Genomic DNA, 20,180 nt, shown 5'->3' on the forward strand with positions numbered 1-20,180 from the left:
GAAAGAGCTAGACGGATCGTGCGTGATGACGTCATCACGCACGTCCCAGGCCTCCGTCTTGCCTGGCGTGAGGCGATTGTTTGATGCGGGAGTTCTACGCCGAGGGAAGTTTCGTGTTGATGTTGTTATCTTGATAATTACGTTCTCTTCGAGCCAACCCTCGAAGACGCCGTGTGAGTATTCAAGATATATATTTTTTTAAACAGTCACTGCAAGCACTCGGGGTGTTGTTAAAAATCGACACCCGAAACCCCACGGGGGCCTAAGATCGCTCCTCGCGTGCCATGGGGGCGTGGGGGGGGGGGTTGTGGGAGGGGGGGTTGTGGGGGGGGTTGTGGGAGGGGGGGTTGTGGGGGGGGTTGTGGGAGGGGGGGTTGTGGGGGGGGGGGGTTGTGGGGGGGCCAGGCGGGTTGTGGGGGGGCCAGGCGGGTTGTGGGGGGCGGGGAGGGGGCCGGGTTGGGGGTGGTATCCGGCTCGCAGGGTGCTCCACAAGTCCCGTGACCCCAATTGTATTCTCCAAGACGTAATACATTTTACGTTAAGATTCACTTAAAGCAGCCGTGAATATGAAAAGGGAAAAAAAAACATGTTCAGGGTCAATAAAATGTCATTATTTTTTGTCATTTTGTCAGGTAAGGCCCCACTGAGCTATGTTAGCTAGTTTTTAGAATCGACCTGGCCACCACAATTAATATCCCAACGAACTTGGGGGCTTATCATCATCATCACCCCCGGTGTGAACATTTATTGTAGCAGCCAAAGACTCCGAACGCGTCGTGACGTTGATTCTCAACGTGGAGGGTAAAACCGGAGACAAATCCACGCGACCACGGGGGATGAGAGACACCGCAGACTCCGAATATAGAGCAGGCGTCAGGGTCGGGATTGAACGTGCGACCTTCTGCACACCAGGCGAAGGAGTTCACATCAAGACACCCTTAATTATTTGGGGGGGGGGTCGCAAGACATCAGGACCACCATGTACTCTTGCGCGCACGTTGATAGCCATATGAACAATTCGTGAGGTTCGGCAAGGGGTTGATTGTGCAGTGGCTGTGATTGTCACTGTGTGGTGCCGGGCTTACGAAGCCCCGGTGCACCAATGTGTTGGGCATTACGTGTAGCCCGCTTACTGGACTCAGAACCACCAGCCCTAGCGGGGCTTGGGTGAGCGCTGGTCAGCGCAGAGGCACCAAAAACTGCTCCAGAGGAGCTGGACACACCTAGCTGCCACTGCTGTTCAGAATGGCCTGAAATCAAATGTATCGTTCCGGATGACCGCTGCAAAGTATGATCTCGAGTTTTGATTGTGGTGTGCTGATCTTTAAAGGTGTATTGAGAAATTTTGATTATGCTACTGATGCTCCTGCTGTTATGGAGTGACTCATGCAGCTAGCTATGGCTGCGGGGTTTGGTCGTACACGTTATGTATATCGTTTGTTGTTGGATTTGAATCACAGTTCCTATGATTACTGTTACATTGTTTTCGTGGCTTTATTTTGGTGATTTTGAGGACGGTTTGGTCTGGCCATGTTTGTTTGTTGTAGTACAGAGTTGGCCTGATACCTTTAATCTAAATTGTCTTATGGTTGTTATTGTTTGACTTGCATCCCACTGGGATTTTTGCACACAGCGTTGAAATGCGCTGTTTTTTCTGGAAGACTTTTTCTTTTGCGTGTAGTCACTTTAAGATGTTTCCTGTTCATGTTTTTGTTTGTTGCGGTTACACCCGGGTCAAGAGCCGCATGGTTTACAGGGTTATCTCCATAAATATAAAAGGCAAAGTTGTGATTGTGTCTGTTCAAAATGTTTAGTGTACTTCCCGACATGCAACTAACTTGAAATTTGCCATGTGGGTACTTTCCAGACTGTACACCATGCAAAAATTATAAAAATACACATTTGTGTTTTTTTGGGAGGGGGGGGGGCTCAATAATGCATATTTTTGTTTGCACAGCAAGTGAGCTGTGACGTCAAATCTGTCACGTGACCCGCGTATGTGGAAGCGTAACGCATTGTAGTGTAGTGGTTAGCGCGCCGCGCTACGAACCCGGCGACCCGAGTTCGATTCCTGCTCACGGCCACCACCGGTGACGATTATTTGAACTGGTCCTGGGCCTCCCCTAGGTCGACTCAGCCTCAAACGAGTAACTGGTGTGGTGTGTGAACATCGCCACTGGGGAGACAAAGGCGGCCGGGCGTGGTGAATCCAAGTCCCGGGCGAAGCCGGGTAGTAAAGCTAGTACCTAATAAATGAAACTGAAAACGTACAGTGTTCGGTGCGAGCTCCCGGTGAGAGAGTGTCAGCCAGCCAGGGTTATGTTGGGGCATGATACGCTGGGTGACCTGCCGACACGTGACCGGATGATATTGGACGGGGGCCGCTGGGTCGGTCACGTGGTATAAAAGAGCTCTCGGGGAGCCTTCGGGAAAGAGCTCGAGAGATCTAGAAGGTGGGCAGGGCGAGGGGCGGAGCCAGCCCCAGCCCAGGCCGATATAACGGGGGCCCCCGTGAGGGGCTCGGGGTTCTTCGTGTTGCGGGTGATGAAGATCCACGTCGGGTTAAAGAAGCTCCCCCCCCCCACACCGGATCCGGGACCCAGCTTGTGCTCCGGGCCGGGATAGCGAACCGTGTCTAGTTTTGCCGTAGCGTGGCTGGAAGAACATTCAACACCCAAGTGTAGGTTGTGTTTTGTTATGTTGAGTTATTGAATAAATAGTGTTGCTCACAAGACAACGTCTGCGATTCAGTTGGACTCACTACATTTGTAAAATGAACAGCGACCTTTAGCAAGTCGTTTAAAAAATAGCTGCATAGCCATACTGGAATGTACAAGAATATCCTGCATGAAAACGCCAGCTCTTCCAGCAGTGTTTTCGTTGCAAGGCCTGCGGGCCACTGGCGGCCCCTGGTGGCCTTGAGTGCGGCCCTTGAAAATAAACAGCGAGTGTGAACACCACCCATCGTCATCATCGTCGTACTGCTGTCAAACCCAACAATGGTTTCAAATGTGTGGCGACCCTCCTTGCCTGCGGGTTTACTATCTGGCCCATAGTGTGGGTTGCGTGGCCACCGTTGCCCTACTGTGGGTCGTCTTTAATGTATCTCGATCTTTGGGTCTCTGTGTTTCTCTGTCTCTGGGTGTACCGTATGGTCCATAGTTTGAATTGCATGGCCACCGTCGCACTCGTACTGCTTGTCTTTAATGTACGTCTTTGTATCTCTGAGGTCTATACAGTATGGGGCCATCCATTGAGTACGTACGCATGGAGGGAGGAGTTAACCCAAATGCGTTCGCATAGGAAATGGCGGGGGGGAGGGGTGAAGCCTCTATAATTATTTATCTACATTGGCCTTCAAATTAGTTCGATTGGTGGACTATCTGTTTGCTTAAACACGTTAATATTATTAATCCTTGATCGTTTCTGCGTGGATTAAATATCGGCTGTTCTATAGGATTCGGTGGAGGGGGGGGGGGTAAAAAATACCCGGGCATACAGGGAGGGTCTTCTTTGGTTCTTTCGGTAAAGTCACGTAGAATGAGAATAAAATAATAAATTGATAAAATAAAATAACACAATAATATTCTCACGACGTTTCGGCCACAACACAAGCGGCCTTCATCAGGTGAAGGGGGCGAGACTGTCTGGTAGGACAGAAGCTTTAAATCGAAAAATACAGGGAGGGGTCAAGTTTTGACAGATTTTTGCGTGCGTACTAAATGGATGGCCCCTACAGTGAGGGAAAAAGGTATTTGATCCCCTGCTGATTTTGTACGTTTGCCCACTGACAAAGAAATGATCAGTCTATAATTTTAATGGTAGGTTTATTTGAACAGTGAGAGACAGAATAACAAAAAAAATCAGCTTGTTACCTGTATAAAAGACACCTGTCCACAGAAGCAATCAATCAATCAGATTCCAAACTCTCCACCATGGCCAAGACCAAAGAGCTCTCCAAGGATGTCAGGGACAAGATTGTAGACCTACACAAGGCTGGAATGGGCTACTAGACCATTGCCAAGCAGCTTGGTGAGAAGGTGTCAACAGTTGGTGCGATTATTCGCAAATGCAAGAAACACAAAAGAACTGTCTATCTCCCTCAGCCTGGGGCTCCATGCAAGATCTCACTTTGTGGAGTTGCAATGATCATGAGAACGGTGAGGAATCAGCCCAGAACTGCACGGGAGGATCTTGTCAATGATCTCAAGGCAGCTGGGACCATAGTCACCAAGAAAACAATTGGTAACACACTACGCCGTGAAGGACTGAAATCCTGCAGCGCCCGCAAGGTCCCCCTGCTCAAGAAAGCACATATACATGCCTGTCTGAAGTTTGCCAATGAACATCTGAATGAATCAGAGGACAACTGGGTGAAAGTGTTGTGGTCAGATGAGACCAAAATGGAGCTCTTTGGCATCAACTCAACTCGCCGTGTTTGGATGAGGAGGAATGCTGCCTATGACCCCAAGAACACCATCCCCACCGTCAAACATGGAGGTGGAAACATTATGCTTTGGGGGTGTTTTTCTGCTAAGGGGACAGGACAACTTCACCGCATCAAAGGGACGATGGACGGGGCCATGTACCATCAAATCTTGGGTGAGAACCTCCTTCCCTCAGCCAGGGCATTGAAAATGGGTCGTGGATGGGTATTCCAGCATGACAATGACCCAAAACACACGGCCAAGGCAACAAAGGAATGGCTGAAGAAGCACATTAAGGTCCTGGAGTGGCCTAACCAGTCTCCAGACCTTAATCCCATAGTAAATCTGTGGAGGGAGCTGAAGGTTCGAGTTGCCAAACGTCAGCCTCGAAACCTTAATGACTTGGAGAAGATCTGCAAGGAGGAATGGGACAAAATCCCTCCTGAGATGTGTGCAAACCTGGTGGCCAACTACAAGAAACGTCTCACCTCTGTGATTGCCAACAAGGGTTTTGCCACCAAGTACTAAGTCATGTTTTGCAGAGGGGTCAAATACTTATTTCCCTCGTTAAAATGCAAATCAATTTATAACATTTTTGACATGCGTTTTTCTGGATATTTTTGTTGTGATTGATTGATTGCTTCTGTGGACAGGTGTCTTTTATACAGGTAATAAGCTGATTTTTTTGTTGTTGTTATTCTGTCTCTCACTGTTCAAATAAACCTACCATTAAAATTGTAGACTGATCATTTCTTTGTCTGTGGGCAAACGTACAAAATCAGCAGGGGATCAAATACTTGTTTCCCTTACTGTATATGTGGGTCACTGTACTGTATCTCTGGGGGTCTTTATGTTTCTCTGGGTTGGCTTTAGGGTTGCATGGCCACAATGGCACTCCTGTAGTTTTTTCTGAAATGTTCCATCTATGGCCTACTGATGGTTCAGATGCGGTTGATGGTTAGTTGCACAAGTCTAAGAGTGAACAGCCATGCATAAATATTGCATTGGGTGTAAGGCGGTTAATTGGCCAGGGGAGTTTATTTTGTGAAAAGGTCGGATATCTGACGTGAAGGACAGACGATTCGATTTTTTTGGTTGAGTCATCACTGAATGTTCATCTGCCCCCTTTGCAACACATACATGTAAGACGAAACAATGTCGATTTTTGTGTGTGTGTATGTTTTTTGAAGCCCTTTTGTCAAGACACAGATACTTCTCAATTAAGTGTTGTCTCTTTTTTTACGTAACTTTTCCACACTGGTCAGTGCGGTTTGATGCTGGTGGGGGTTCTTAGGACTGGTTCAGAGATGATAACTCACCAATGAGGTGGTGAGCTGTGGTAATGCGTCAAACTCAGGCTGCTGTGTTTATAGGGCACCCTAGCTCCCTTCATATGACTGCAGTGAAAGAAATTGAAGGTGCAAAGTTGTAAAGCCTACGTGTTAAACAAAAAAAGATAATACATGCAGAAATGTATCATTCCGAAATGACAGTGGAATAAATGTTTCTTTATAAAAGATGTCTGGGTTAGGTCACGTAATTTTCTGGCCAAATTTGTGTCTTTAAGACATAGTCAAACAAATTAGATTGTCACGTGGTGTACAAGCGTTTACCCACGCACCAATTGTAAATTTTCTAACTCATCTTTGAGCAATTCTCATTTAAAATCAGCAATTAGATTAACGGCATTTCGCTTGAGACTATCTCATGCATCATAAATTAGAATAAAAATCCAGAGTCAATCGTATCTCATTTCTAAATTTGGTTGAGAATTGCGCTTCAGCTTATCGGTGATCTGCAACAAAAGATAATAAATGGCGTGTTGAACGCTTGTACACATGACGGTTGAATTTGTTTGGCTGTGTCGGTTGACGGAGGGTACTAGCAACACAAATTTGACCAGATAATAAGGTGGCTTCATTGAAAAAATATTCTTTGAATCGTAATAACGTTAAGGAATAATTGTTTTCTGTTTGTGTATAGGTCTGGTAATTTATAAAGATAATCGTTAGTTTTCTTTATTTTTCTATGAAACCGTGTTGCAGTGGCCTGTGTGAGCTTGACGTTTGCTTTCTGTTCACAGCTTCTTGAGACCGCTGCGAGCTCGACAAGTGGACGGGCGTGTGGCGGGCTGCTTCGGCAATGCACCAAACCTCACCGCGCGTCAGCGTCCAGTTTGCTGAACGCAGCGCCTTCAACAAACGGCGAGAGGGTGGACCGACACTTAATCTCATCTCGTTGACCGTGCTTTGAGGGGTTGCGTGTATGCGACCTTCAAAGTCACCTAATCGTAGATCGGTCGACTAGCATGGAGCATTCCGCTGAGCAGAAGGACAGCGGCGATCAAAAGAGCTCCGCTTCTCAAGTCCTGGGCTCATCCGCAGCCAACGCCCTTGACCTGGAGATGGCCATGTGGGATTACGAAGCGCAATGGGACACGCCCGGTACCACGGGCTTACTGACCGATTCCTTGAGCCGGGAGAGAAAGCGCGCAAATACTGAAGCGGAGGTCCCGGCGGCGACGCCGTCGAAAAAACTGAAGGATGACGCCAATGCTAATCAGGTACCTGGTGCCACTTTTCGTGCTGTACGACCGAGCGGCGCCGTGGCCGTGCCGGGCCGCTTTGGCACAGCTTGAGGCGCCAGGTGGTTTTTCCACAGCACAAGCCGGGCTGTGCCGCTGACGTCGCACGCATTTGCCGAGCCGAGACACGCGCAGATGACTCGGTGGCGCAGTGTCCTTGCGGCGTACTGACTGGACGTCGCCCGCAACGAACGTGTCAATTTTCTGTCTCGAGTCGTCGAATTGGCCTAATTCCTTGGGGCCTTCAGCCAATAGTGGAAGAGCCCCCAAACACACTGGAAAAAAAAAAGTCCTTTTATCGGCAGCGAAAAGATGTTGGGGTTAGTTGACGGCCGATAGGGATTTGAGTGCATACATTTGCGACGTAATTGTTATTTAAACACAGTGTGTGAACGTTCGGCGAGGTTGTCTTTCGAGCCACATCTTGTTTTCTTGCAGGATTTCTTTGTGAACCTTTGGCCGGATGAACTGGAGTTAGACGTTTATCCCCCAGGTATGTGACATTTTACCTGAAGTAATAATAATATCTAAATTCAAGTTCTAAATAAGTTGCTATTAGCCAGTACATTTAACATGCAAGCTTTTGCAACTGATATGATTCTTGCTGGATTTTTTTGGTCAAAAAGCTGTGTCAGGGTGTTCAACACACATTGGTATTTCACTCACGCGCTCTGCAATTATGAATTACCCATTAAATGAGTACTTTGCTGAATGTTTTTAAGAGTAATTGACGACGTAGCTCTTTTATTATATCGTAATTTTAGTTCATAAAATTAATGTTGGTGTATAACTGACATTGTGCACGACAAGCATTATTGCATCGTAAAGTTGCAGTGATAGGAGGCTCGTGGCACGCTTACGTTTAGTGAACCACGTTTATACGATGTTTTCGCAATCTTTATGAGTACTGGATGTATAGTCCTGGAATTTAACATTGATTTCATATCGGAGTGGGAAAATAATCGCGCAGCTGCCCTGTTTGCTATTTGGATTGTGGCTTCCTTCAACCCCTGCTGAGTTGTTTGCAGTCTTGGTTTGATTTCACCAGGTGATAACCCAAGAGACCAGAATAAGCATAATTTGCTAGAGTGACCTGGGGCATTGGTCTGCCTGTAGGGGGCAATGATTACTATGTATACTGCCAATTGAGTGTATAAATGTTTTACCTATCTGCTGGAGGCAACGGATGTTGATAATTCAGTGTCCGACTTTCGTGTTCTGGATTACAGGGAGCGAAAAAAAGCGACACTGGGCAGAAGTTAGGTGAGTCTTTTATTTTACATTTTTTTTTTATAGCGTTGTGCCCATGCAGACACGTGGACAGATTTCCCTTTATCAAGATTTGAGCCCCGGTGAGATGCATTGTCTTTCTTTGCGAAGGATGCCTGGTGACGTGTTCACTAGCGAGGCACACTCGTGGATGCTTCACCTGTCTAAGCCTCACCTGTTGAGAAGTCACACCTGCATGACCCTCACCTGCGAGAGCCTCAACGTAATGAGTCTCGCCTGTTGAGGTCTCACTTTCAAATGGCGTCACCTGTAATCGGTCTCACCTGTGTGTAGGCCTCGTGTTTAATGCAGTGACTTGGGGGCTCAGTTGATGGATCGTGCAACGATGCAGTAGACACCCGTCATTGGTGTGTTTTGGTGGAATTTGTCGCTTGCTGTAGAGCTTTGCGGTTGGGGCCTTGCGTCCACCCTGGTTAATACCGCGAGTGTATTAACCGTGACTATGCGGTGTCTACTTCACAGTGGACGTTAAATGTATGATAAGGTTATTGAAAACAAAAAAAAGAGACCGTGTTGCGCCAGCATCACGTTCCAAGTCTGTCGCATTTTTGTCACAGTGATTCCCGTGACTGGGGTGAGTTTATCCTCAGGACAACCGCGATTGACATCCCCAAAAAAGCGGTCCTTATTTTAGTGATCCTGGAGGGATAATGGGTCGAGTCATTCCCCCCCACCGCCCCGCCCCAAACCAGGTTTTGAAATGGCAACCCACTGATTGGACTGCAAGCCGCTTGTTCTACCGCTAAGTCACCTGGCCGGGTGCCTTGTTGGTGTCATGTGACGTGACTTTGGCGGTGTCCCAAACCAGCAGGGATCTCTTGTCGTGCCCGATGTGCCGATTTCGCACGACCGAAGAGGAGGAGCTGGAGATGCACTTGAAGAGCAAGCCACACTCCGAGTCGATGAGGATCGTCGATGAGTCCTTTGGCGAGAGCCCCATGGCCCTCCGTCTCCTCAGGGTACATCGCATTGCCGCGTCGCATTGGATTGTGGGGGAGGGGTTAAGCGCGTAATACGGGGGTTGGTGGTGCGTGTGTCGTCTTGTGACCATTTCTCTTTTTTCGCAGGAATTGATGAAAGCTCGAAATGAGAAACGTAAGCAGAGGATGCGATTGAGGGAGGAGGGCGCCTGGGGAAGTACAGTGGAACCGATCGTGAATATTCCCTGCGACCCTGATAAAGGTTATTACGCCACCAGACTCGCGCACCCTTGCGCGCGTGTCCGCCTGCGCGGCTGCTTTCGCGTTTGTGCAGTCTTGCGCTGCCGACACGAGAGAGATGCTCTCTCCCACGTTCCCTTCACGCCACTTAGCTGCGGACCCCCACGTTCACGGAGCAGAGTTTGTCACCCTGCCGTGCCGGCGCACATCCTTGCCGCCGAGTTTGGCTGCCTTCATTTAAAGACTCGCCCGAACCTGCACTCACCTTGTCAGTATTCACCAGTGACACTTCCTCTCATTCGCATTATGGTGGATTAATGACCGCGCGTTTATTTTTTTGTTGTTGTTGTTGCTTGTTCAGCGCCGTTGTAATGGCTTGCCGTCTTACGGCGCTGTAGGAATTGTCGTCATCATCATTTTTGTTGTTATTGTGACTGACCCTACCATGCCATCCTGTCCCAATCCAGGAACAGCGCTGGTCTTGTGGTGTATGGAGTGTTGTGTAGTGTAGTTTGAAGTGTAGTGTAGCGGTATATGGAGTTGAGTGTGATGTGGTAAGGAATGTAGGGGGTGTTTTGTGCCATGTTGTGTAGTGTGGAGCGGAGCGGAGTGTTTATAGGCTTCCCTTATTGCATTTCAGTCCGCTTGTTTAGTACAGCGCGTTGTAGAGATAAGCAACTGATTTGTGTAACCGCCACGAATGTTATAAATGAGGTCCAGGTTCTTGAGCCACTCGACGGCGCCGACCGTGAGCTGGCGGATTGCTTTGGTGCCGTCGTCCGATGGTCCTCGGTGGACGGGCGGCGGTTGGCCGTCGTCCGGTCCCCTCCGCGGCCGCAGGTGGAACCGCCTGGGGGCTTCCACTCGCGCAGGAGACGGCACCATCTGCCGTGCGGTGTCCGAACGCGACGATTCACCGCGTCCCGGATCAACCTTTATATGAACAAATCTCAATTCGCTCCCACTTGGTCATGCGTAAGAGGGTGTATTTTTTAAAGAAATGTGTCTTTTGCTCTGTTTTCACAGCACGGCTAAAATTGGATGACGATATGGAGGTTAAAGACATGATTCGGTGTCACGCCTGCAACACCTATTTGATTAACGATTCTAAAATCCTGAATGAGCACATGGCTTCGAATACACACGTACTCCAGAAACAGGTGAGGCTAAATTGTCTTTCTTAAGATAGTTTTAATACAGTAGCACTTACCGTATTCTACCGGATCATAAGACAAATATATATTTTAAAAAATTTGAAAGTAAGCGTTGTGAACTCAGCCACTCTTTGCAATGCATATGTTACTGGTAGGCAGGTGGTGTTATAATAATGTTTAGTTTCACATAGTGTAATTCGTGCAAATTGCATCTCACAATTGCTGAAGAACCACAGACGGGCTGGCAGGCAGCAGCCAGGCGGTGAGTAGGTGTTGCCAACAATTGTCCACGATCTGTGATCCTCTATATATTAAGATGTTTTCAACCAATTAGTGTAGATGCAAGTGGGAGGATACCGGAGCAACCAGAGTAAACCCAGTCGTGCGAGGTGGGCAACACCATCCCATAAATACATATTCTGATTCATAAAGAAAGGGACAGACGACTTGAGTCCGCACTTTGCTGTGCAGTGGTCCCTCGTTTATCGCGGGGGATACGTTCTAAAAATAACCCGCAATAGACGAAATCCGCGAAGTGATCGGCTTTATTTTTTACAATTATTATACATGTTTTAAGGCCGTAAAACCCCTAACCACACACTTTTATACACTTTTCTCAGACAGGCATTAACATTTTCTCACATTTCTCTCTTATTTAAACACTCTCAAAGTTAAAACTTTCGCAGATTTAAAAAAATAAGTACAATATTAGTAAATGAAATCAAAGACCAAAACCTGTTTTCAAGCCCAAACATTTTTGTAAATCTGGCTAGCCGAACGCATTCTCTACTCCCTTAGCTAATCAGGACGCAGAACACATGTGCGGTTCTCCCTTAGCCAATCAGGACGCCGAACACAATGCTCGTTCATACTGTACGCAGGGAAAAAAAGCATGCAAAATTACACAAAAAAAATCCGCGAAACAGCGAGGCCGCGAAAGGTGAACCGCGTTACAGTGAGGGACAACTGTACTGCCTTCTACTGGCAAGCCAGGGTTTATGTCACCTCTTTGACACCCACGGAAAGTGAGCTCCGGAACATTTGTGCGATTCACAAACCCTCGCCTCCACCGTGCTGGATTACAGGCAGAAATTGTAAAAAAAAAATATGGGGCGACGAGGGGAGGGTGATGCGTTCCTCGTCACTAACACTGGGAGTGAAAGAGAGCCGCGTGATCTATGCGGCACCTCGAGAAAGAAGGGAGGCGAGTAACATGAGTTGCCTGACAGATGGACAGAAAAGCAGACAACCAGTGTCAACAATGGGTCCAAGCTCTGTGGTAAATATATCTGTATGTTTGGCCAGCTCAATTAGTGAGGGATTATATTTGTGGAAGGAAACCAGAGTACCCGCAGAAACCCTGCATGTGTGAGTGGGGTGTAACACTCAATCCCTGTACGGATGAGAATTATCCCACTTACCGTACTGCCATCCTGTTAGAAGGTGAAAATGTACAAGACGGTGGTGAAGCCGATGCTGTTGTATGTGGCCGAGTGCTGGGGCACAAGAAAGAGGGAGGACCAAGTTATGGCAGTGACAGAGATGAGGATGTTGCGGTGGATGTTGGGTTTAACAAGCAAGGACGGGGTGAGAAATGAAGAAGTGAGAGGAAGGCTCAAGTTGGTAGAAATTACAGAGAAGGTGACGGAGAAAGGCTGGCGCGGTTTGGTCGTGTGGAGAGACAGCCAGGACAATTATGTGGGTCAGAAGGTGCAAGTGATGCAAGTGGAAGGAAAGAGATCAAGAGGAAGAAAGAAAAAGAGGTGGGGGCGCTGTGGTGCGATTGGACATGGTGGCCCGAGGAGCGGAAAGAGAGATGGCGCAGGACAGGGCAGTGTGGAGAAGGTTGGCAAGGACAGCGGAACACCCCGCATGAGTGGGACAAACGCATGGAAGACGACTGTGCTGCCATCCTACCCTGGCAAGCCGGGAGATGGTGGCCTCGGTAGCGAGTGAGTTTCGCGAATCTGTGTGATTCACCCAACCCTCCCCTATAAAGTGCTGGGTTACAGGTATACACGGCCACCTGTACCCATTTCAATTTACCCTTAAAGCTGAAAAAATGTGCCATTTGCACGTGTGCAGTTTTATGACTGAAAACAATTGCAGCAGTGAATTTTACACATGCACTGTCGTGATCAACATGATTGATAATAGATTTTTGGGTCACATCACCACGTGAGTAAAAATGGTAATGTGTGTTGTGCACCCTTCTCCACTTGGTACAGCCAAATAAATAAAGTTGTTATGCAAACAAACATGCCAATTTATTACTGCTACAGCACCAGCGGTAATGTTGTTGGAGAGCGAACCACAATGTTTAACTAGGTACGGATGTTTCACTGGTAGTTACAACCAGCATCATTCCAGAATTGTGAAAATCTACAATCTTTGGCCAAACCAAATTGTAAAATGCGTGGGTCACTGCAACATATCTGGCAGCAATGCATTTCCACGTGATGAGCCACTTTGTTGAACTTTTTTATGGCCAGTTCGCTTCTGAAAAAAAAACAGATAGTTCAGTGGGCCTTACCTGCAAAAAAAAGCTTTTAATAATAAATTGGCACGCTTGTTCACGTGACAACTTCATTTATTCGGTTGTCGGATGGAGGAGGGGATGTACAAGACACTGGCTTTTTTACTCTTGCAGCCATCTCGGCCAAAAATTAGTTATGAATCGATCGCAGTAGTGTTGAGCTGAAACGCTGTTTTGCATGTGTTTTAGAATTACTTGGAAGAAAGAAAAGAAGTTGCCATACACGCTGCCAAGTGCATCCTCTCCCAGCCGAAGAATATCCAATTGTTTGAGAAGTACAAAGAGGTTATCCATTTTACTCTTACTATCATTATTATGATCATCATTCCATTGAAAATGGTTGACCATGTTGTCCACATGCTACCCAATTATTGCTATGATCTTCTTTGGGTCTTTCGGTAAAGTCACGTAGATAGAAAAAATATAAACAATAAAATAATAAAAATACATTAAAAAGAAAGTTAATAAAAAATAATAAAAAAATAAAAAATTGAAATATAGCGACGTTTCCATTGCAACGTGACTTTACTGAAATACCCAAAGAATATTAATTCCTGCAGTCACGAAAGCTTTAAGTATTGCTATTATCATTTATAACATTGTTAGCTAGCACTGTTGTTGTGCTCTACTGTTATGAACAATTGTTATTTATGTAAAGTACTTATGAATAAATATTGGTATGGCACGATAGGCCTTCTTAAAACCCTGCACTTGTGCCAATCAACACTTTTTTTTACTTTGTGAAAGCGTTTAGACTATTGTGTTATGTTGGTCACGGTAACTGGCTCATGATCAATACGAATTGCACACGTTAATACCAGGAATCCTCGGTAAATCTCAGTACTATTTATTTTTAAATTAAGGTTCTGTACAGAGGTGTTTTGGTTAATTTCTTTTTAAAGCATTGCTTTGCATGTAGAAGTTAGCGGCAGCACCCGGGGAAGACCCCTTGCATTACAAGGGGAAGAACACTCAAAAGTCCACACAGAAGTGTCCGTGAGATCATTTGATGTTATGCCCCGGCCGAGTCGAGTAAAACTCAATGGGCTTTACTCGGGGAAATAAACTTTTGATTCAGAGACTTCCGATTCATTTGCCAGTCCGCATTCCCCTGACTATGTCACAGCCCAGAGAATTTTGGATTTTCTCAAATCTGCATGATCCACCAAATGTCACCTTGAAATAACTTGGTAACTAATTTCACAATAAAGTTGTAATAACAGGGCTTGGAATTCTAAAAACTAGTCCTGTGGGGTGGTGATGTGGCTCAGTGGCAGTGCCTTTGCAGCTTTTTGCAGATGTTTGCAGTTCGAATCCAGCAGGCCGCCCTGGTTATTACTGCCGGTGTTTAATAACCATAAAATATCCGTTTGCTTCACAGTAGACCTTAAAGATCCCGTGACATTCGAATAGAGCAGGTTATTGTGTGCCAGCATCATGGTCCAAATTGACCAAATTCGAAAAAAATACCTGCGAATTACTCAATTGGGATGCCACACAGCAACATTGCCCGCTACTGTGAAACTACTGCAGACTGTATCTGAAACATGGCACCATTGCGCTACATGAACAGCACGAATGCCAAGCTTCCTATCTCATTTCCATTATTGATGCGAAACCGCTCAATTGATTGCAGAGTGTACAGAACTGTTATTCGGGAACCAACATTGACCTTTCTGCCGATGCATTATCTTGTTTAAAGGCCCTCTATGAGAAAGAGATGGAACAGATGAAGAAGGAAGAGGAGGAACTCTTGCGGAAATTTAAAGAGAGCGTCGGAGCGAGTGTCGAGTCAAGCAAGGCCCAGTCAGGCGCCGTGCAGGCAGCAGAGAGAACGCCGGAGAACCCCAAACCGGCTGGACTGGCAAGCAAGCCGGCCGGCAACACGAAGGTGGTGGCTCAGAAGGTCAAGAAGGCGATTGCCGAAGTGGGCAGGGCTGCTGAAGAGGGCAGCGGGGTGGCAGTGGAAACCAAGAAAGCGGTTAATGTCGCTGCCAAGACAGCCATGGGCACACGTAAGGCTGTTGCACAAGTTAAGGCTGTTGCACAAGTTAAGGCTGTTGCACAAGTTAAGGCTGTTGCACAAGTTAAGGCTGTTGCACAAGTTAAGGCTGTTGCACAAGTTAAGGCTGTTGCGCAGGGAAAGGTTGTTGCACCAGTCAAGGCTGCTGCAACAGGAAAGGTTGTTGCAACCGGTAAGGCTGTTGCACCACCTAAGGCTGTTGCAACAGGAAAGGCTGTTGGAACAGGAAAGGCTGTTGCCCGAGTTAAGGCTGTTGGAGCAATTCAGGCTGTTGCACCACCTAAGGCTGTTGCACCACCTAAGGCTGTTGGAGCAATTCAGGCTGTTGCACCACCTAAGGCTGTTGTTGCACCACCTAAGGCTGTTGGAGCAATTCAGGCTGTTGTTGCACCACCTAAGGCTGTTGTTGCACCACCTAAGGCTGTTGCACCACCTCAGTCTGTTGCACCACCTCAGGCTGTTGCACCACCTAAGGCTGTTGCACCACCTCAGCCTGTTGCACCACCTAAGGCTGTTGTTGCACCACCTCAGGCTGTTGCACCACCTAAGGCTGTGGTTGCACCACCTAAGGCTGTTGTTGCACCACCTAAGGCTGCTGTTGCACCACCTAAGGCTGCTGTTCCACCACCTAAGGCTGTTGTTGCACCGCCTCAGGCTGTTGTTGCACCGCCTCAGGCTGTTGTTGCACCGCCTAAGGCTGTTGTTGCACCACCTAAGGCTGTTGTTGCACCACCTAAGGCTGTTGCAACAGGAGATGTAATTGTTGCAATGGGTAAAGCTACAGGTGTAACTGTAGCAGCAGACACGGCTGCTGGAGCAGGCAAGGCTGTTGCAACAAGAGGCAAGGCTAATAATAAATCGGGAAGGGCTGTTAAAAGGATTGGTTTGGCTGGAGAACAAAGTGGAAATGTAGCGAAGATAAGCGGAGCAGAAGGGCCACGTTTGGATCAATCTGCCGATGGGGTTAAAGTCGCCAATGAGGCAGCGGAGGTTACGGGCAATACTTTGGGAAACCTTGCTCAGTCAACTGGTAAGGTCGGTACGATGACCAACGATGCGATAGAAAACTCACCTGCGCCCCTTGAAGAAACTGGCAAAGTGGATCCTGACACTGAGAAGGTGGCCGGCGTATCTGGTGAGAAGGGTGGTGCGCCTGTCGTCGAGTGTGGCAAGGCAGTTGAAACTAGCATCACTACTGAGGGTGCGAGTGAAGCTCTGAAAAATGATGTCAAAGAGATGGGTTGTCCACTTGAAGAGATGAGCAAAAGTGTAAATCTGAGCAAGGCTGTGGAAACAAATCCTAAATATGAAGAACCTGCAGATTTGGTTGAAGAAATGGACACTGGAGAAGCTGGCAAAACATGTAATGAAGATGAAGATTCTTCCAAGTTCATTGAGGGAACAGACACGATTGGGGAGGCCAGAGAGACAATTGGAAAACCCAGCAGGACAAGAGAATCGGTGGAGGCGGTTAAAGGAAGTGACGCGTCTACTGGAGACTCTGGAGAATTTGTGGAGGCGGTAAAAGGAATTGACGCGTCTACTGGAGACTCTGGAGAATTGGTGGAGTCGGGGAAAGAAAGCGATGGCTCCAGAGGAGGTGAGAGAGCGGTTGAGTCTGCCAAAGGAGAAAGCTGCACGGCTGAGCTCAGCCAGGACGTGGGGAAGGCGGAGGGGACCCTGGTGAAGTCCGTCAGGGGGAAGAGGGGCAGGGCAGCACAGGGGCGTGGGAAGAAGGGCAGGAGGAGCACTCATCCCTCTTAAAGAGGATCCAATTGCAGAGCCCTAATTTGAATCAGAACATATATTTAGACTGGAGGAATCGGATGAGCTTTGAATCTCTTTTCCCCCAGATGTCTAGTCAGGCGGGTCCGGGATAGAGTTGTTTTGTACCACAGGACAACCAACTAGAGTAGCCACCCGTGTGTTACAAGAGAAAGCGAGATGTATCATTGAAATAATATTTCTATACCAGAAAAGAGAACTCCTGTACATGCATTGTCTTGAGTGGTGCATTGTTACAAATGTAACGACACCGACACACGTTGAACTCGGAGCCCTTTATTCGACACAGCGCCGACATTATGCCCGGCTTCTTGCTTGTTGGTTGAAGTTCGTCCTCTCTCCCCAACTTCCTCGCTCCTCGTGCTCTCCTCTTGTATCCCTCTTGAGCCCCTTCTCTCAAAACGTCTCTCACTGTTTTTTTCCCGCAGCCAATCCCCGTCCTCCTGTAACGGTTCTCAACCGTCGCCTCAACTCTCAAACCAACTCCCAACCTCCGCTTCCCGCCTTTTTCAGTTTGAACCTCTCCTCCAATCCCTTCAAACCTTGCCTCCCGGCCAATCATCATGGAGGCCTTTCTGCACCAATAGGAGGCCGTGGCCTACTTCCTAGAAGTCTGTTTGGCTGCACATTTGCTTGGGGTGAATGGCTCTAGAATTTCGGTCATTACCACAAAGCTGACTTATGTTGTACTTGCTGTTTAATTACTAAAGGTATAAACAGCAGATGTGGTTACGGATAATATATGTTGGTGTTTATGGATGTGCTCTGAATAAATCATTCTTAATACAGTATATGGTGACTTATTATTGTACAACTATCAGGAACCCACGTGGAAACATGGCGACTGTGTACATTTTATAATTTGGTATTTATGTTTGCGACATTTTAATATTTTGGTATCTTAATGAAAACTTTTAAATCACTGATCCATCAGCGTCGCGTGACGTCATTCCCCTCACCATCGACATCTCACCAACCCATCATCACCACACTTGCGTGACGTCATCCTTCCACATCACTGGCTTCGCATTACATCATGCACGTGTCCTCGACGCCCCAGCGTTTCTCGATATCGTCATCGCTCCACCGGAGTGTCGCGTGACGTAATCCCCGCCACCGTAGGGATCATGACGTCATAGCGCGCATTTGCCCCCAATGCGTCTCATGACGTCCCCCCCATCCTCAGCCTCACCCCAAACTGAGGTCAACATCGGTGGCTCCTGAGGTCATCAGCCCAATCAGCCCCCACCTCCCCACCCAGATAAAATGTGTTTCTGTTTATTTCCTCTATGTTCCGGCGCGCTACAGACACAGCCGTATTGTTATACAGTAAAACCTTGGATTGCGAGCATAACGTGTTTGTAATCCAAAGCACTCGTATATCAAAGCACTCGTATATCAGTTGTGATCACGTGACGCTCGGCAGGCAAAACGTGTGTACGTACTACTCGTATTGCAAGACCTCGCTCGTTTATCAAATTAATATTTATTTACATTTTTTGCTCGTCTTGCAAAACACTCGCAGACCGAAGTTACTCGCAATCCAAGGTTTTACTGTATTGAGATAAAACTTGGCGGGCAATTGCGTGAAATATCACCAGCAAAGGTTCCAGAGAAGCAGACATTTGAAGGTCAAAGGCTCCGACGAGTAGAGCAGATGGCGAGGCAGCTGAAGAAAAGAACAAGGGGGGGACACGACGGAGGAGGCCAGAAGAAGCAATTGGCGAAGGCAGCAGCTCGAAGGGTCGACGTCCACCCCGCCACCCTCGCTGGGCAGGTGGGGCGCGACGTCCGCCCCGTTTCGCTCCCACATCCACCGCGTCGGTCGGGCCCCCGCCGGGCCCCCCGCCGGGCACCCTGCCGACCGAGTGACGGGTCCCCCCCCCCCACGCCAGCGCCCTCTCTCGAGGGACATGTTCGTGCTGGTGGCCTCGGGAGCCGCACGGGGTTAAACCACACGCCCGTGCACACCGCAGCTGTCGCAAACAGAGGGGCCGCGAACCGCGCTGTTACCTGCGAGCGGTTAACTATCAGCTGCGGGGACCGTACGCTTCCACCTGCACACCTGCGCAAACGTGGTAGCGGTCCCCGCGATCATCACCCCACGATCATCACCCCACGACCATCACCCCACGATCATCACCCCACGATCACTCGCGCCGCGATCATCACCCCACGATCATCACCCCACGATCACTCGCGCCGCGATCATCACCCCACGATCATCACCCCACGATCACTCGCGCCGCGATCATCGCCCCGCGACCATCACCCCACGATCATCACCCCACGATCACTCGCTGCCGCGATCATCACCCCACGATCACTCGCGCCGCGATCATCGCCCCGCGCGCTCCCCCGCCGCTACCCCGGGACTCGTCCTGCACACGCAGTCGCTCCACACAGAAATAGCAGACACCGCATCACCGTGAATTTCGATTTAAAGCTTTCGTGACTGCAGGGATTCATCTTCTTGGTTCTTTCAGTAAAGTCACGTAGAATGGAAACAAAATAATAAAAAATAAAGCATAATAAAATACAATTCTCACGACGTTTCGGCCACAACACAAGTGGCCTTCTTCAGGTGAAGAAACAGGTCTGTCCAAAAGAGAGAGCTTGAATGAACACTTGTCAAGCGAGGACCGCGTCTTGTAAGCTGTGTGGGCAGAGTTACATGAATTAGCAAGTTACCGAGCACCACCACCGGAGCGGAGGAGGGGGCTGGGAACACAGACAAATAAGAGAAACAGCCAAGGTGCGCTGCTGTGTCCTGAGTTGCATTATGACTATGCTATAAACTGGACTACTATACCATACAATATTATACCTTCAAATCTAAACTACATGGTATAACATCATAGCCATAGACAAATTCCACCTTTGGACTTGTAACATTACACTATGTCTTATTCTATGAACCCAACTATGTACCACACTGCTGTATATTCACTATGCAATTACGATGCTATATATTGCCTTATGAATTATGTTAAACATTACAATCTAATACTATTTATTATACCACATGTTATAAACTCTCTCAGTACTAACTTGTATTCTCGGCGCAAAAACCACAATCCCTTGGAGTAAGCTGCCCAGTCGGGCACTGCCCAGGGAGAGTGATGTGCGAGAAAAACAGAATGAAGGGCGGCCTGGGTGCGGGTGACTTTGTGTCGAGGTGAAATTTAAAAAATAGAATAAACACACGAGGAATGGAGGCA

The 20,180-nt window shown here is 47.9% G+C and overlaps 1 protein-coding gene across 2 annotated transcripts; it reads left to right on the plus strand.

The window, feature by feature from the left end:
- The first annotated feature begins 16 nt into the window (after positions 1-16).
- LOC116953256 (uncharacterized) lies at positions 17-17,750 on the plus strand. 2 transcript variants are annotated; one of them, XM_032973302.1, is made up of 9 exons: positions 17-173; positions 6,511-6,990; positions 7,450-7,504; positions 8,241-8,274; positions 9,110-9,260; positions 9,369-9,483; positions 10,488-10,621; positions 13,341-13,436; positions 14,854-17,750. In XM_032973302.1, the coding sequence occupies exons 2-9, from the start codon at positions 6,736-6,738 to the stop codon at positions 16,936-16,938; spliced, it is 2,925 nt and encodes a 974-aa protein (XP_032829193.1). In that variant the 5' UTR covers positions 17-173; positions 6,511-6,735; the 3' UTR covers positions 16,939-17,750. The 2 variants fall into 2 exon arrangements, with proteins under 2 accessions (XP_032829193.1, XP_032829194.1); XM_032973303.1 differs by having other exon boundaries at positions 9,113-9,260.
- Positions 17,751-20,180: the final 2,430 nt, after the last annotated feature.

Source organism: Petromyzon marinus, chromosome 50 (genome assembly GCF_048934315.1).
Source record: "Petromyzon marinus isolate PM22_M1 ecotype Great Lakes invasive population chromosome 50, UKy_Petmar_22M1.pri1.0, whole genome shotgun sequence".
Lineage (NCBI taxonomy): Eukaryota > Metazoa > Chordata > Hyperoartia > Petromyzontiformes > Petromyzontidae > Petromyzon > Petromyzon marinus.

Excerpts from the sequence above, each read along its gene's own strand:
- LOC116953256 (XM_032973302.1), top strand. The coding sequence starts at position 6,736 with ATGGAGCATTCCGCTGAGCAGAAGGACAGCGGCGATCAAAAGAGCTCC. Across the intron at positions 7,505-8,240 it reads GTTAGACGTTTATCCCCCAG|GGAGCGAAAAAAAGCGACAC; the intron begins GTATGTGACATT and ends TCTGGATTACAG. Across the intron at positions 13,437-14,853 it reads TGTTTGAGAAGTACAAAGAG|GCCCTCTATGAGAAAGAGAT; the intron begins GTTATCCATTTT and ends TCTTGTTTAAAG.